Below are 15,228 nucleotides of genomic sequence, written 5' to 3'. Positions count from 1 at the left end.
TGTTTTGACTGCGCTATTAATCCGTTTTCTGATTTCTGCCACATAAGCTTGAAATTGAAACTAGCCAGCAATTGGAATCAAAATTTGGATGTGATTTCCTTGTAAAGATGAGAATCCTGTTAAACAGATACGTGTCACACATGACCGCTAAGAATGTAATGTTTCTTAAAGCATGGAGATGTTAGTCTTGATGTTTTTCATGTCACGTTTTCATTGGTACTTAGAAAATTTGTAGAGCGACACCCCCTCAAAAAAATCTACCCCCCCATCCATGGGTAGTTAATTGGAAGGTACATTTTATCAGTTTTCAGGGTGGAATTGAAATTCCTAGGATAATTTCAGAGAGACGTGCTTCCCATGGCAGCACATGGCAGCAGTTTCCTCTCTCTTTCTTCACTTTAAGCTGCTTTTAGAAGAAAAGAAAGAAAATCAAGTATTTTTGCCGCTGCCTGTTCTGCCTTTGGCAGCAGCCGGGTGTTTCTCGTCTGCTATTTCTGCCCTCAGATTGCCCCTGGGATGACACTATGTGATGTAGGGTTATTCTAGGGGCAGTCTGGCAAAGGGCCACTGGGCAGCCACCGCCATAAATAGCGGTAAAAATACTTTTCTTTTCTTTTCACAGTTTAAAGTGGGGGAAAGAGACAGAGGAAACAACTGCTATGGTAAGTGCACCTCCCCAGGCTGTTCAGGGAATTCCTGCACCCTAAGAATTCCACCAAGATTTTGAATAGTTACATTTGCAGAAACAAATGCTTTGTTTTATAGTGGAAAGCTGTAAAATTCATGGTAAGAGGGAGTGTAATATACTTTGCATAGTATACCCAATCATTTAGCTACAAGTCGATCAGGGCATTCAAGTGAAATATATTTTCCAGTCTTATCCCTTGTATTATTATTATTATTATTATTTGTGTGGCAAGACACAGGAGCAGTTTAATGTATTCGGGTCTCAAAGCACATTCTCGGTAGTACTAAAACAGCATGCTTTTCTCTGCCATGAATGTGCAGATTGTGGTCATTTCCAAGGGAAGGGTATTTTGAACTTTCCCTACACAAGCCCCATATGTAAATGGCTGGGAGAAGCAACTGCGCCCTTGCATGGCTCCCATTCATTTCAAAATTGTGTCTTGCATTAGTTTTTGTTTTCATAGGAATGTGTGAAACCTCCCCTTTTATTTCCTTGACTAATGGCTGCATCATCACAAAGATCTATATTGGCTCCCAGTACGTTTCTGAGCTGTTGTCTTTGTCCATGGAGTTTTCTTGGCAGGGATACTGGAGTGGCTTGCCGGTTCCTCCTCCAGAAGGCTGATCGCCGAAGAAGGCTGATCGCCGAAGAATTGATGCTTTTGAATTATGGTGCTGGAGGAGACTCTTGAGAGTCCCATGGACTGCAATAAGATCAAACCTCTCCATTCTGAAGGAAATCAGCCCTGGGTGCTCACTGGAAGGACAGATTGTGAAGCTGAGGCTCCAGTACTTTGGCCACCTCATGAGAAGAGAAGACTCCCTGGAGAAGACCCTGATGTTGGGAAAGATGGAGGGCACAAGGAGAAGGGGGTGACAGAGGATGAGATGGTTGGATAGTGTTTTCGAGGTTACCAGCATGAGTCTGACCAAACAGCGGGAGGCAGTGGAGGACAGGAGTGCCTGGCGTTCTCTGGTCCATGGGGTCACGAAGAGTCGGACACGACTAAACGACTAAACAACAACAACATTTCTGAGCACAATTCAAAGTGTTGGTGCTGACCTTTAAAGCCCTAAATGGCCTCGGTCCAGTATACTTGAAGGAGCGTCTCCATCCCCAGCGTTCTGCCCAGACACTGAGGTCCAGCACTGAGGGCCTTCTGGCGGTTCCCTCACCGTGAGAAGCCAAGTTACAGGGAACCAGGCAGAGGGCCTTCTTAAGAGTAGCGCCCGCCCTGTGGAACGCCCTCCCACCAGATGTCAAAGAGAAAAACAACTACCAGATTTTTAGAAGAAATCTTAAGGCAGCCCTATTTAGGGAAGCTTTTAATGTTTAACAGACCATTGTATTTTAATATTTTGTTAGAAGCCATCCAGAGTGGCTGGGGGGACCCAGCCAGATGGGCAGGGTATAAATAATAAATTATTATTATTATAAAGTGGCCATGCATTGTTCATGAGGAAGAAGCAGATGTTACACTTCCATTAGGGTGGGATTTCCCCCAGTTCCTCAAATGATCATTAGTGCCCATTTTATCCCCCCCCAAAAAAACCCTGTACATATGCCCCTCCAAATAAACATAAAATAAAAACAGCTGTGGGGGAAAACAGCTTAATTGTGAGTGGTTTCTTATTTAAGGCACTGACACTTACAGGTTAGCTATTGCACCAAAGAATCAACTACTAACTGGGGTACTGCATACAGTTATCACTCGTTTGTTCCCATGGTAGTGCCTAAACTCAAATCTCTTCCACAACTGCAACCAGGCACTTTGCTGCTGTTTGAAACTGCCCGCACACAGACTTCTTCTACACCCAAATCCAATTTTTCTTAATGTATACATGCATCTTAATCCTAGGGAATGCAGATAGTTTCCATCAGCTCAAAGACTGGGACTCCCCGGGCAAGGCATATTCTGGGATTTCCAAAGATCGCATACCAACAGCCATCATACTTGCTTTTTGTACCTGCTTCCATTGTTTGACAAATGGACAAAACCATTGCAAGTCTCTGCCACTCATTTTCTGTCCCTGTTACATGACAAAACTGTTATCTGACATTTCTTGCATAATTTTCTAGACAAAAATTGCATTTGCCAGAAGTAATAAATTGCTACTGTTTCCAGGGATAGGCTCGTGCCTATTCCTTTTCATTTCAGCAAAGTCCCAATAATTAAACATCACTCAATAATTACTACATGGCAGAATAATTCCTCCTTTTCTACTTTTTGAGGCTATTTTCTTTGTGTTCCTACTTATCCTCACCCCCCATTTTTTTTTGCCATGTTTTGAGATAATTGCTGTGCAGCCTGTGTTATGCATTGCATGCATAAAGCTGGAGTCTTTGAAAGCCATAAAAAAGAAAAGCTGAGTTTCCTTGACCCCTTGCTGTTTTAGCAGTTGCCTCTTGTAGTAATCATATCACAAATCCATCTATAGTGTTTATTTGTTTGAAACATACTGCTAGATCCTTCCAACAAACAGAAGCTAAGTGTGCCAGGGCATTAGGAAAGAATTACGGGTGATTGCCTAGCTGTTCCGATTCCCACATTGGCTCCTGGTATCGTGTTTTCTAGCTGGCAGCGTACCCCATCATTTGCCCTTGAATGGGTACACAGTCCCTGCCCAACGCCTTCCCCTTAAGGCAGTCTCTAGCTTATACATGAATTAGTTAGCCTTAAGTTGCTGTATGCTGTCAGTGCACATGTTCAAAGGGATTGGTTGAATGATGGGCAAGACCATGAACTTAATGGAAGAAGTAGCCAGGCTGCCACTTTTCCAATCAAATTATGCTAATAGGACTCAGCAAGGACTGATGTCTTGGGATGGGGAGAGCTGGAGGTGGGAACAAGCTGCCTGCTTTGTATACCCAAGGTAATAGTCCCCTTGATTCCTTCTGGCTAAGGAAGGAATCTTGCTACTGAAGGAGCTAAAACTGGGCATTTCTTGGCTTGAAGAAGCTGAGCTCATAGTCACCAGTTGTGTGTAGGGAGTAAGAGCAAAATGGCAAATTAGAAGTCCCCACTTCCCTCATTGGGTGGCGCAGTGGGTTAAACCACAGAGCCTAGGACTTGCCGATCAGAAGGTCGGCGGTTTGAATCCCCGCGACGGGGTGAGCTCCCGTTGCTCGGTCCCTGCTCCTGCCCACCTAGCAGTTTGAAAGCACGTCAAAGTGCAAGTAGATACAGTGGTACCTCGGGTTACAGACGCTTCAGGTTACAGACTCCGCTAACCCAGAAATAGCACCTCGGGTTAAGAACTTTGCTTCAGGATGAGAACAGATATCGTGCTCAGGTGGTGCAGTGGCAGCAGGTGGCCCCATTAGCTAAAGTGGTGCTTCAGGTTAAGAACAGTTTCAGGTTAAGAACGGACCTCCGGAATGAATTAAGTACTTAACCCGAGGTACCACTGTAAATAGGTACTGCTCCAGCGGGAAGGTAAACGGTGTTTCCGTGCACTGCTCTGATCTGCCAGAAGCGGCTTAGTCATGCTGGCCACATGACCCGGAAGCTGTACACTGGCTCCCTCGGCCAGTAAAGCGAGATGAGCGCTGCAACCCCAGAGTCGTCCGTGACTGGACCTAACGGTCAGGGGTCCCTTTACCTTTACCTTACTTCCCTCTTACAGGAGCAGCTTATGGCCTGACCTGGTCATATACGTGTGTGTATGTGTGTGTACTGTGTGTGTGTACACATACACAAATGTTGTACACGCACACGCAAATATCCTAAAATATACATACATACATATTATTATTATTATTATTATTATTCTTTATTGAATTTATTTATTGCCCTTCATCTGTAGATCTCAGGGCAGTGCACAACATAAAAATACAAGATAAAAACACAAAATAAACAACAGCAACAATAACAAAACAAAGTAATATCTCCACCTTCCCTTCCTCATACATACATATGGATTGTATATTTATTTTAGTAAAGGAAATAATGTGTGTTCTAGTTTTTTGGAAGCAATATATATTGAAACTATTCAAGAGAAGAGGATGGTACATTACCAAATTGTTTCTCTCTCCAACACACCTTTTCCTTCAGTCGGTTCACTATAATACCACAACTACACACATCCTTATCTCTGAAATACCACAGTATGTCATTGCAGCGACCAAGTGTCAAGATTCTAGTACTTGGATCGATTTCAGAGTTTAAATTTCAAGGAGGAAGCTAGGGTTGAATCAAGCCTAATGATAAAACAAAAACAAAAAACGCCTGACACAGTTTTCTCCACATCGAAAAGATGCTTGTCATTGCATTGAGCAGATATCCTTTGTTGAGCTTTATAGTTCTTTGGGGGAAAACAACTGTTTCAGTTTCCAATAATGGGGGAATTCAGTTGGCATGGGGCAGGGAACATTTTTCCGCCCAAGGAACATGTTGCCTTGTGAGTAACTTCTGAAGTCTGAATGCCAGCAATGGGCAGGGCACAGACAAATTTGGACAGAGCAATGTGTTCCAGCCTGGCAAATATATTCACGGAGGGTGCAGCACGAGGGGCCTCAGTCCACTATCAACATGTCAACAGTGTTCCTCCGATTTTGGCAGAGAATAGAGGCCAAAATTTCCAGGCTCAATCCATGCTGGGCAAATTTGGTGTGGCCACAAAGCAGCAACTGGGGCAAATTTCCTCCCACATCTTGCCTCACAAGAGGGAGAGGAGGGAAGAAGTCTTTATAATGCCCCCCCTTCAAGATTTGGGGGTCAATTTGCCCCGCAAGCTTCCCACCCACCCACTCTTGGGTTAGAGCTGTCAGTGAGTGGCCTGGGTCACTGGTTGACAGGGCTGAAAATAATTTTTCCCCTCTCAACCTGATTGGCCCTCGGTTGGGGCTGTTTTATAATAATTCTTATTAAGTTTTCAATTTCACATTTCAAAATAAACGTTCTACAAACATATCCAATGACTCCCCTTCTTCTCTTTCCAAGGTTCGTTTAACCCACAGCGCCACCCTCCTTACCCTTCCTGCTACAGTCAATAAAGATTTGGCCTGAGTTTATCCCAACACCCTGGTGTTCTTATAGGGCCATTTGCTGCTCTGCTGGGTCATAGAATAAGCCTGACAGAGCAACAGGAACTTACCTATGAGAGAAAAATGTAGATGATTTTAAGCTTTTAATTTTCTTTGGAATACAGTCGTACCTTGGAAGTCGAATGGAATCCTTTCAACTTGCAAAATGTTTGGAAGCCGAAGTGCAGCTTCTGATTGGCTGCAGGAAGCCCTGCAGCCAATCGGATGCCACGGAAGCCCCGTTCCAGACGTTCGGCTTCCAAAAATAGTTCTCAAACCGGAACAATCACTTCCAGGTTTGCAGCGTTCGGGAGCTAAAACATCCGAGAACTAAGCTGTTCAAAAAACAAGGTACAACTGTACAGACATAAAATATGTACATAGCCACACAAACATCTTCCGGGATTGAGATTGGGGTGTGTGTGTTCACTTATTGCTGATGTACTTAACCTTTTTTGTTTTATATATTTACAATGAAAATAGATTAGCGTAATGAACAAAAGCAGTAAGGCCAGGCTCCTAGCATTTATACAGTGGTACCTCGGGTTACATACACTTCAGGTTACATACGCTTCAGGTTACAGATTCCGCTAACCCAGAAACAGTACCTCGGGTTAAGAACTTTGCTTCAGGATGAGAACAGAAATCGTGCTCCGGCGGCGCAGCAGCAGCAGGAGGCCTCATTAGCTAAAGTGGTGTTTCAGGTTAAGAACAGTTTCAGGTTAAGAACGGACCTCCAGAACGAATTAAGTACTTAACCCGAGTGTCAGGGAACTGACATCGGAGCGAGAGGTGGAGGCAGGGCTCCAAAGCGATGCAGGAGAGGGGACCAGCAGGGGGGAAGGAATTCAGCATAACACCAGTAGAGAAGGGAGGGAGATGGAGGATTCGGAGAGAGGTCTCCAAGACTCTTCACCCGAGACCAGTGGAGAGAGCATGGGCACGCCTCTGCCCACTCCTTCCTTGCGCAGAAGAGTCCCGCGCAGGGAGAGTAGGCAGAGACTTGGCGTCAAACAGCTTCTATGCTGTAAGAGGTTCAAGAAACGCCCACTGACGGATTCTGCAAGCGACTGAACGGCCACGGAGTGAGGGCTGTCAGCCAAAGCATGGTTAGCCAGGCAATCTAGCCAAAAGTAACGGCAACGTACGCACAAGTAACCCTTTATAACCATTACACCGAGGTACCACTGTACTGGCTACATGTTGTGCACCCTTCTTCATATGTAAGCCTGAAGAGTGCTTCAGGACAGAGATTCACTAAAAATTTGCAAGGTCAACATCTGGGCATCTGATGGCCACTAGGGTTTCACCCATAGCTTCAGGATTTTAACCTCCTTCTGAAGGTTAAGAAGAAGCATAATCTCAGGGTAAGGGGGACAGGTGTTTTGGCATCCATTTAGCACCTCCTGTTTACCAGGCTCCTCCTTCAGGCATCAGGAACAGATAGGCTCTTCCCTGACATTTCAAACGTCTTCCTCTGCCCCAGCAGTCACCACTCAGATCTGTTGCATCCCTCCAAGTTCCTCCAGTCACTTGAGAACAACAGTGTTACAGAGCTACTGTATTGACTTCATGTTCTGTCGTGTGGTTGATATCTGCGGGAAAGAAGATGCAGGGCTAGATAAACCTCTGTTCTGATCCAGCGGGGCTTTTCTAATACTCCTGGATCTTCAGGTGCACTTGCTTAACACCCAGGCTCCTCACTGCGAGAAGTGAAGTAACAGGGAAGCAGGCAGAGGGCCTTCTCAGTGGTAGCACCCGCCTTGTGGAACGCCCTCCCATCAGATGTCAAAGAAATAAACAACTATCTGACGTTTAGAAGACATCTGAAGGCAACCCTGTTTAATGTATTTTTAATTTTTTGTTGGAGGACGCCCAGAGTGGCTGGGGAAACCCAGATGGGCGGGGTATCAATTTATTATTATTCTTATCAAGTCAAGTAACCTTTATTCACATAAGAATATTCAGAATACATTCAGGATAGGCCAGTGCGATTTCGTCACCACCCCAACAGCACAGTCACCCGCCAAAGGGCAGAAGAGGCAAGCAATCCGCCTCATCTCTGTGGGTTTCCAGCAAGGGCTGGATCCTGTAGCATACTTTGGCGACAAAAAAAATCAAATATAGGAACTCAGCTACTGTCTTGGTGAGCTCCTGGTCTCTCCCCTGTAATAAGAAGCACCTAACCTCCATCTCTGGTTTCCATGTAGGAATACATAGATGGTCTAGAAACTGTTGGCGGAGATCATCATACATTTTGCATTTAAGGGCCATGTGAGATAGCGTTTCCACCAAGTGGGCATTGCATGGGCAGATCCTATCTCCTGCCAAACCCGTAAACCTACCCCAAAGGAGGTTAGAAGGATTAGAATTGAACCTAGCCAGCGAAAAGGCCCTTCTTTCTTGAGGATTAAACAAAAATTGTAAATAATTAAGATTATATTCCTGCGCCCAAAAGAGTCGAAAATAAAGAGGGGAGCATGTTTTTTCTGCAGCTGAGATTAGTTCCTGGCGATCTGTGTCCCACAGCCTAGTTTTTAACATGGTCTTGGCGACTGGGAAAGCCACAGCGCCGAAGAGATCCTCTGAAAGCCCGAGTTGCCATATCTTTGTGCAAAACAGTTGTAGCCCTGGGGAAGGGAAGGAGTCAGGCAGAACTTCGCTGAGTAAGGTATCTTTGTTTGCTGAAAAACAGATGCTTAGCCAGCATAAAAGAAAATTCGTCCAGGCAACTGTCTCTAGCTTATGTCGGCCTCCCTCTAAACACAGGGCTGCGTAAGGTACACATCGTGGGACTCATATATCCAGTTGGGAAAGCCTGGGAAGATAAAAATGTCTTCAACTGCTTCCAGAAGCTGCAGATAGTGGGTGCCTGTTGTAGCTCATAAATGTTTTTAAGCAAAATGAAACACTAAAGAACTGTTTATTTAATCTCACACATGTAAAGCAAATTATATTTGCAGTTGCAACCAGATGCCCCGGGGCTTTGTTGCAATGCATCACACGTTTTGGTTTCATTTATTTATATCTAAAGCATTTGACGAACAGATCAATATTTTGGCTATGCGTGACTTTTTCACATTTCAAATACCTCTTTTTAGATGTACTTCTCTTTCAAATACAAAATAAATACATCAGTTTTACAAGTGTGGCTTCTTATGTTCCTTCAAAGTGTCCATAAAATTTTTTTTTTAGCTCATCAAAAGGTAAAACTCCCTAAAGAACAACAACTATTTGTTGGGCTCATTTATGATTTTTTACTGCACACCCAAGGTGTGTAGCTGCTATACAAATAACAACAAAAATAGGTCTCCAAGACCAGATAAAATGCAAACAGATATTACAAGAATAACAGGAGGATTAGAGTGAAGTTATTCAGAGGACAGGAAGCAAACAGTGAAACAGTGCTAGTTATTTAATAGGCTGTGGACTTTTTAGAAAGCTGCTTATTAGAAGTGTTTTTATAGCCATTGCAGCAGAGCAAAGTTGTAAAGAGGGAGCTTTCTGAAGAATATCAAAGTGGCGCTGTGGATGTTTAAAGGGAATGCCTCCCATTACAAGTTGCAGTTGGGGATGCTGTTGATTGGCTTTTTTAATTGCTCTTATCATCCATGTGGATTCTGCAAAGACACAGAAGCCCTGGACAGACATTGGAAATGGGAACGCAAGGGAAATGAGGTTATGCCTGCCAGTGTACCCCATGCGTAGGACACTTTGTGTGTACAGCCTCTTGTACAAAGTCTCTGCACACGGAACTTAAACATGTCGGTTTTGCTGGGTACAGATCTTTGCTAACATGGCCTATGCACTCTGAGCTGTATATACACCTTTCCCGCCCTGACTTGGCCACAGTGATCCATGCGACGGTCATCTCCAGGCTTGACTACTGTAATTCGCTCTACGCGGGGCTGCCCTTGAAGCTGTCCCAGAAACTCCAGCGGGTAAGAATGCTGCAGCGAGGCTCCTCACGGGGTCTCTGCCATGGAAGCATATTCACCCAGTGCTTTTCAAGCTGCACTGGCTCCCGGTGGAGTACAGGGTCAGATTTAAGGTGCTGCTTTTGACCTTTAAAGCCCTTCACGGCCTAGGACCCTCGTACCTACGGGACCGCCTCTCCTGGTATGCTCCACGGAGAGCCTCAAGGTCCATAAATAACAACACCCTAGTGGTCTCTGGCCCTAAGGAAGTCAGATTGGCTTCAACCAGACCCAGGGTCTTTTCAACACTGGCTCCGGCCTGGTGGAAAGCTCTGTCTCATGAGACCAGGGCCCTGCAGGATCTGATTTCCTTCCGCAGGGCCTGTAAGACAGAGTTGTTCCGCCTGGCCTTTGGCTTGGAGCCAATTTGATTCCCTCCCTCCCCCCCTCTCTCTTTTTTTTCCTTTTCCTTCTCCTCCTGCGATGAGGCTACATTTTAATATTTTAATGTTCCATTATTTTAATGTTGTATTTTATTTTTGTTTTTAAGTTGTAATCATTCATCTTGTTTTTATTATTGCTTGTAAGCCGCTCTGAGCCCGGCCTTGGCTGGGGAGGGCGGGGTATAAATAAAAAATTATTATTATTATTATTATTATTATTATTATTATTATTATTATTATATTCAGGGGTCTTCAGATGCATGGAAGTCAGGATTAGAAGTGCAAATCCATTCCACTCCCCACCCTTCTGCATTTATTTGTACCATGTTTAAACATCTTCACAGTCATGCTGATCCTGATCAGATGAAAACATTATGAAGTTTCAGATTCCTGACCTTGCATGCCTCTAGCTCATCAGGGTAGATGACTAGTTAGGCTAATCTTCTATTTCTAAAGACAAACCCACCTTTCAATGACTTTTTCGGGGCTTTTGTGGCTGTGACAAGATGAACGAGGCGCCCAACAGAAACACAGAGCACCTCGAACTCCAGAAAAACAATTTACAAACAAGTCAAGTAATATTGATAGGATGTGTCATAATTTTGAGATAGGTGTTGATGCACAGACTTGAGTCTCTTAATGGCTCCTCAGATCACCCTGCAAAGCTCACACAAATCCTTTCCAGTTTCACTCCTGGAATGTGCGACAGGTATACAAACCATAGGTTTGGGGAGAGGGGCCATATCTCCATGAAAGACTACAAGCACGGTATGTAGAAAGTTCAAAGTTCAGTAGAGTATTTTAGCTTAAAGGATTTCAGATAACTGAACTGAGAAAGTCCTTCTCAGCTTGAGACCCAAGCTAGCTGCTTCTAATCAGAACAGAAATGACTGAGCTTGGTGTAACAAGCTCAGAAAAAGTTAGCTTCATGTGTTGATAAATGATCTGTCTATTCATCCATCCATCCATCCATCCATCCATATGGAAATTTTGCTCTTAATTTGTTTTTACCCACCCCAATCCATAGTTACCGGCTCCATTTCCTTGGAAGTGGGTAGGATAGAAAGAAATAGGTGCTTAAATGAAGACCATTTAAAAGAATCACTCAGTTGTCTCATTTTGGTCCTAGATGGCACCATCTGTGAAGGAAACCAAGACCAGGAGGGAAGGAAAATTTGCTGGTGAAACAAAACCAGGATTAGCCAAATTCTCAAAAGTGTTATGCTGATGGAATCACACTAGACCTTCAATCAGCTGGGCAAGATGAGAATTGATGTGTAAGCAAGTAGACAATGGTGACAAAAAACAAGTACTCTTGCACTATAAATGGTGGCAGGGCAGAATGTCAACAGAGTTTAATGCATTTCCTTTCCTTTATTACAGCAGAAGGAGAGATGGATTGATTGCATTAAATACATCCTAGTACATGATGTAACTGGTAGTAAAACAAGCTATGCAAAAATAATCATATTACTAAGGATGGACGTTCATGCCATTATTTATCTCTAGTTATAATCACAGTATCCTGAGTTGAAGATTTCACTGACCTTGGTGGTAACAGTTCTAAACAGAAACACTTGCCTGTGGCTACTTCCATTGACTTCTTCAAAGGACTGCCTGCCTTTAAGTGTGTTCTGGATCTCAGCTGGCTGTCTCACATATATTTCACCCTCACCACCTTCCCTATAAAATAAAGGTTATTGTAATTATGTAGCATTTATCATCTTGTATTAAAGTGATGTCCTCCCCTTCACACCATGGCATGCTCCCCAGATTGCATTTTATAAAGAAAGTGCATTGTGTAGGCATGAAATTGTAAATGAGAATTACTGAGTTTTGGAGAGCATAGCAATTCAAATTATGTCAATTTTTTCCTTTCATGCAGTTTTGAACAATACATTCTAAGGTTATACAAGAAAAAGAGTTAGAAGCCTGGGGTGGGGAAAGGTGTCTCTTGAAAGGCTGTTTTCCGTGCACTAATAACAGGACATAATATAACATGTATAGCAAGAAACATTACCTTTTATCACATATTCAGCAAAAGTACATATCTTTCTTTCTTTTGTATTTCCACCGATTTGAGAAATCATTTCTGAGCATTGGTTGTTTTGCATTGTTGCATTTTGGAAATGACACTGTTTGATATGTAAAGCTAGAATAACAGAACTGAGAATAGAAAAGAATAGAATAGAAAAGAAAAGAATAGAAAAGAATAGAAAAGAAAAGAAAAGAAAAGAAAAGAAAAGAAAAGAAAAGAAGAAAGAAAGAGCTTCTCCATGAACTAATAATAGCGCAAGATGAGTCAATAATGCTAGGGGGGGAAATATCTTATATGTTCTGTAGTGTGAAAGAGCAGTATCAACTATAGGGTTGTGTATAAAGGAGAGAGGTTATTGCAAACTAGGAAAAACCCAGGATAGTTTTGTGAGAAGTGCTTCTGAAATGTTCTTTTTGCAAAGTACCTTTGCAGAAAGCCTTTGCCCATCATTGGCCCAATGTGTGAAGACCCCGAGGCAGTTGACGCGTCGGGTTTGGCAGTCCCACTTCTCATTGTGGCGGCGGCACTATTTCAGACAGTGTTTTCCCTGGGCCACACTTTCAGAATAAAAATTTGCTCATGCCACACTGATTTTTTTAATTGCTAAGAAATACACAACAGTACAATAGGATTGTCCTCAGCATCACTTGAGGCTCTTGCTTTCTTTTTGAATAGATATCAGGGGAGGAATATTTTGAAACGATGCAATACAATACCATACTGAAATGCTTAAATGTTTCTTTGATTGCCGTTGCATATTCCCGCCACACTTGCCATCCTCTCATGCCACACCCTTTGAGAACCACTGCTTTTGAACATCGCCATCACAGCAACTGTCTGAGCCCCAGATCTGTTGGGGTGTTTGTGTTGCTCTGTTTCTTTTACAGAGAGCCAGCGTGGTGTAGTGGTTAAGAGCGACAGACTCGTAATCTGGTGGACTGGGTTCGATTCCCCGCTCCTCCACATGCAGCTGCTGGGTGACCTTGGGCCAGTCACACTTCTCTGAAGTCTCTCAGCCCCACTCACCTCACAAAGTGTTTGTTGTGGAGGAGGAAGGGAAAGGAGATTGTTAGCCGCTTTGAGACTCCTTTGGGTAGTGATAAAGCGGGGTATCAAATCCAAACTCCTCCTCCTCCTACAGAGGTTGAGGGAGAGACTGGGAGGATACAAGGCTGGGCTTGCTCCATAGTGGAATGCTGGCACCAGAACCCTCACTATAGATTCATTGTCCCTTAAAAAATCAGCAATCTTTACATAAATCTACCTTGCTTAATTTCTCCTGATTTTAGGGCTCCAAATTTAGCAGTGCCCAAGATCATCCTGGGATTCTGTTTGCCAGTAAGTGTATTTACAGAATTTGTGCTACAAGTAGTCATATGTGGATTCACACAGGACGGGAACATGTTAGTTCATTGAGCTGAGTTCTCTGAGCAAGCCTTCTGGAGTAAAAAAAATTGAAAATTTGAATTCGAAATTTGAAAAAGTACAAAGACTGGAGTTTGTCTTCTGTGGAAGTACAGACTTTCAAATGTCTTAAAACAGATAAATTTTCTGGGGTTGAAGCATTGTTGTACTGCACACTTGCAGAAATGTTTGTGTGTGTGTGTGTTTATCTCTAGATAGGTAGGTATGTATTAGTTTACCAGGAAGTTCTCTAAAAAAGGCTGTAGGGGGAAAATAGTAATGCAATATTAATTAATTATTTTATTTTAAAAGCCCTGCTTCCCCAGAAGATAATACACATTCTGTAATTTATTTATTTATTTATTTTGAAAAAAATGTTTCTGCCACAGTATATCAGGGAAGGGAAAGCTTTTTTTTAAAAAAAAACAAAACCCAACATTCTGGACTGCAGGTGTAGTGTAGAAAAAAATATTGAAGGAAACTTCAAAAGGAGAAAATGTGCTGTAAGCAAATTGTGAGGGTACATGTGCAAATCCATTATCTGCAGTCCAAAATTCTCTTTTCTCGCTTGGGGTAGAAAGCAGAGTGAAACCCGAGGCATAATGGAACTGTGGACTAATAATAAGGTAGGATTGGGGGAATTCATTCATCATTAGTAAAATCCTGTTTCCAGAAAGCTTTGTCTGTAAGCTGATTCGTTTGGATTTTTGAAGGACTGCAGTTGTCCTTTATGCAGGCGGTGCCTTGCTCTTTGTTGATAAACTTGAAATTAGAGTACTTTTACCATGCAGTACTGTGAGACGCGGGTGGCTCTGTGGGTTAAACCACTGAGCGTAGGACTTGCCGATCAGAAGGTCGGCGGTTTGAATCCCTGCAACGGGGTGAGTTCCCGTTGCTCGGTCCTTGCTCCTTGCCAACCTAGCAGTTCGAAAGCACGTCAAAGTGCAAGTAGATAAATAGGTACCACTCCGGCAGGAAGGTAAACGGCATTTCCATGCGCTGCTCTGGTTCGCCAGAAGCGGCTTAGTCATGCTGGCCACATGACCCGGAAGCTGTATGCCGGCTCCCTCGGCCAGTAAAGCGAGATGACCGCTGCAACCCCAGAGTCGGTCACGACTGGACTTAATGGTCAGGGGTCCCTTTACCTTTACCTTTAAACATGCAATACTATGTACATTTATTTTGAAGTAGGTTTAAGGGGGAGACTAGTCCTCTTCCCATGTTACTGGAGCAAAGCTGCTCCAGTGCCATGAATTTAACCCAGTCCAGAAGTTCATGTAGTTCCTCTTGGCCTCTAATGTGGAAAATCAGGGTTCTTCCTTGCAAAGGGAGCCTACATGGGCAGAGTTATCCCTTCAGAAGTTATCCCTCAACATTTGAGGGGCAGAGCTACTGTATTTTGAATCCGCCTCTTCCATCTGCTTCATCCCCCACATCCACTAAGACACTTGGGAACCGTCGAAGGAGCAGGCGCCTTGTTGGTGACTGCCTAAAACTGGTGTCTTTCTGAAATTTCAGAGGGATTGGCTTTAGCTTTGAGGCAGTGGGGAAGGGTGAGTGTTGGTTATTGGTTTCTTGTTTTAAAGTTATTATTTAGCCAATAACATCCACGCAGAGAAGAATGGCAGATGAAGTTGATGGACTATGCTGAAATGGCTAAAATCAGAAATCAGGAAGACCAGAATTTTAATAAGGAATGGGGGAAATTCATAA

General features: G+C 43.4%; 1 protein-coding gene across 6 annotated transcripts in view; it reads left to right on the top strand.

The window, feature by feature from the left end:
• LDB2 (LIM domain binding 2) overlaps positions 1-15,228 on the top strand; it is a 241,628-nt gene that overhangs the window by 117,186 nt on the left and 109,214 nt on the right. The window contains exon 3 of one of the 6 annotated variants that reach the window (XM_081876413.1): positions 623-662. The exons of the other annotated variants lie outside the window; for them this stretch is intronic. Coding sequence (XP_081732539.1) covers positions 623-662 — 40 coding nt within the window. The remainder of the gene's footprint in view (positions 1-622; positions 663-15,228) is intronic. 6 annotated transcript variants of the gene reach the window in all.

Source organism: Podarcis erhardii, assembly GCF_964252035.2.
Source record: "Podarcis erhardii genome assembly, chromosome: 9".
Taxonomy (NCBI): Eukaryota; Metazoa; Chordata; class Lepidosauria; order Squamata; family Lacertidae; genus Podarcis; species Podarcis erhardii.
Note: the sequence above shows the minus strand (reverse complement) of the source record. Positions and strands in the feature narration are given on the sequence as shown.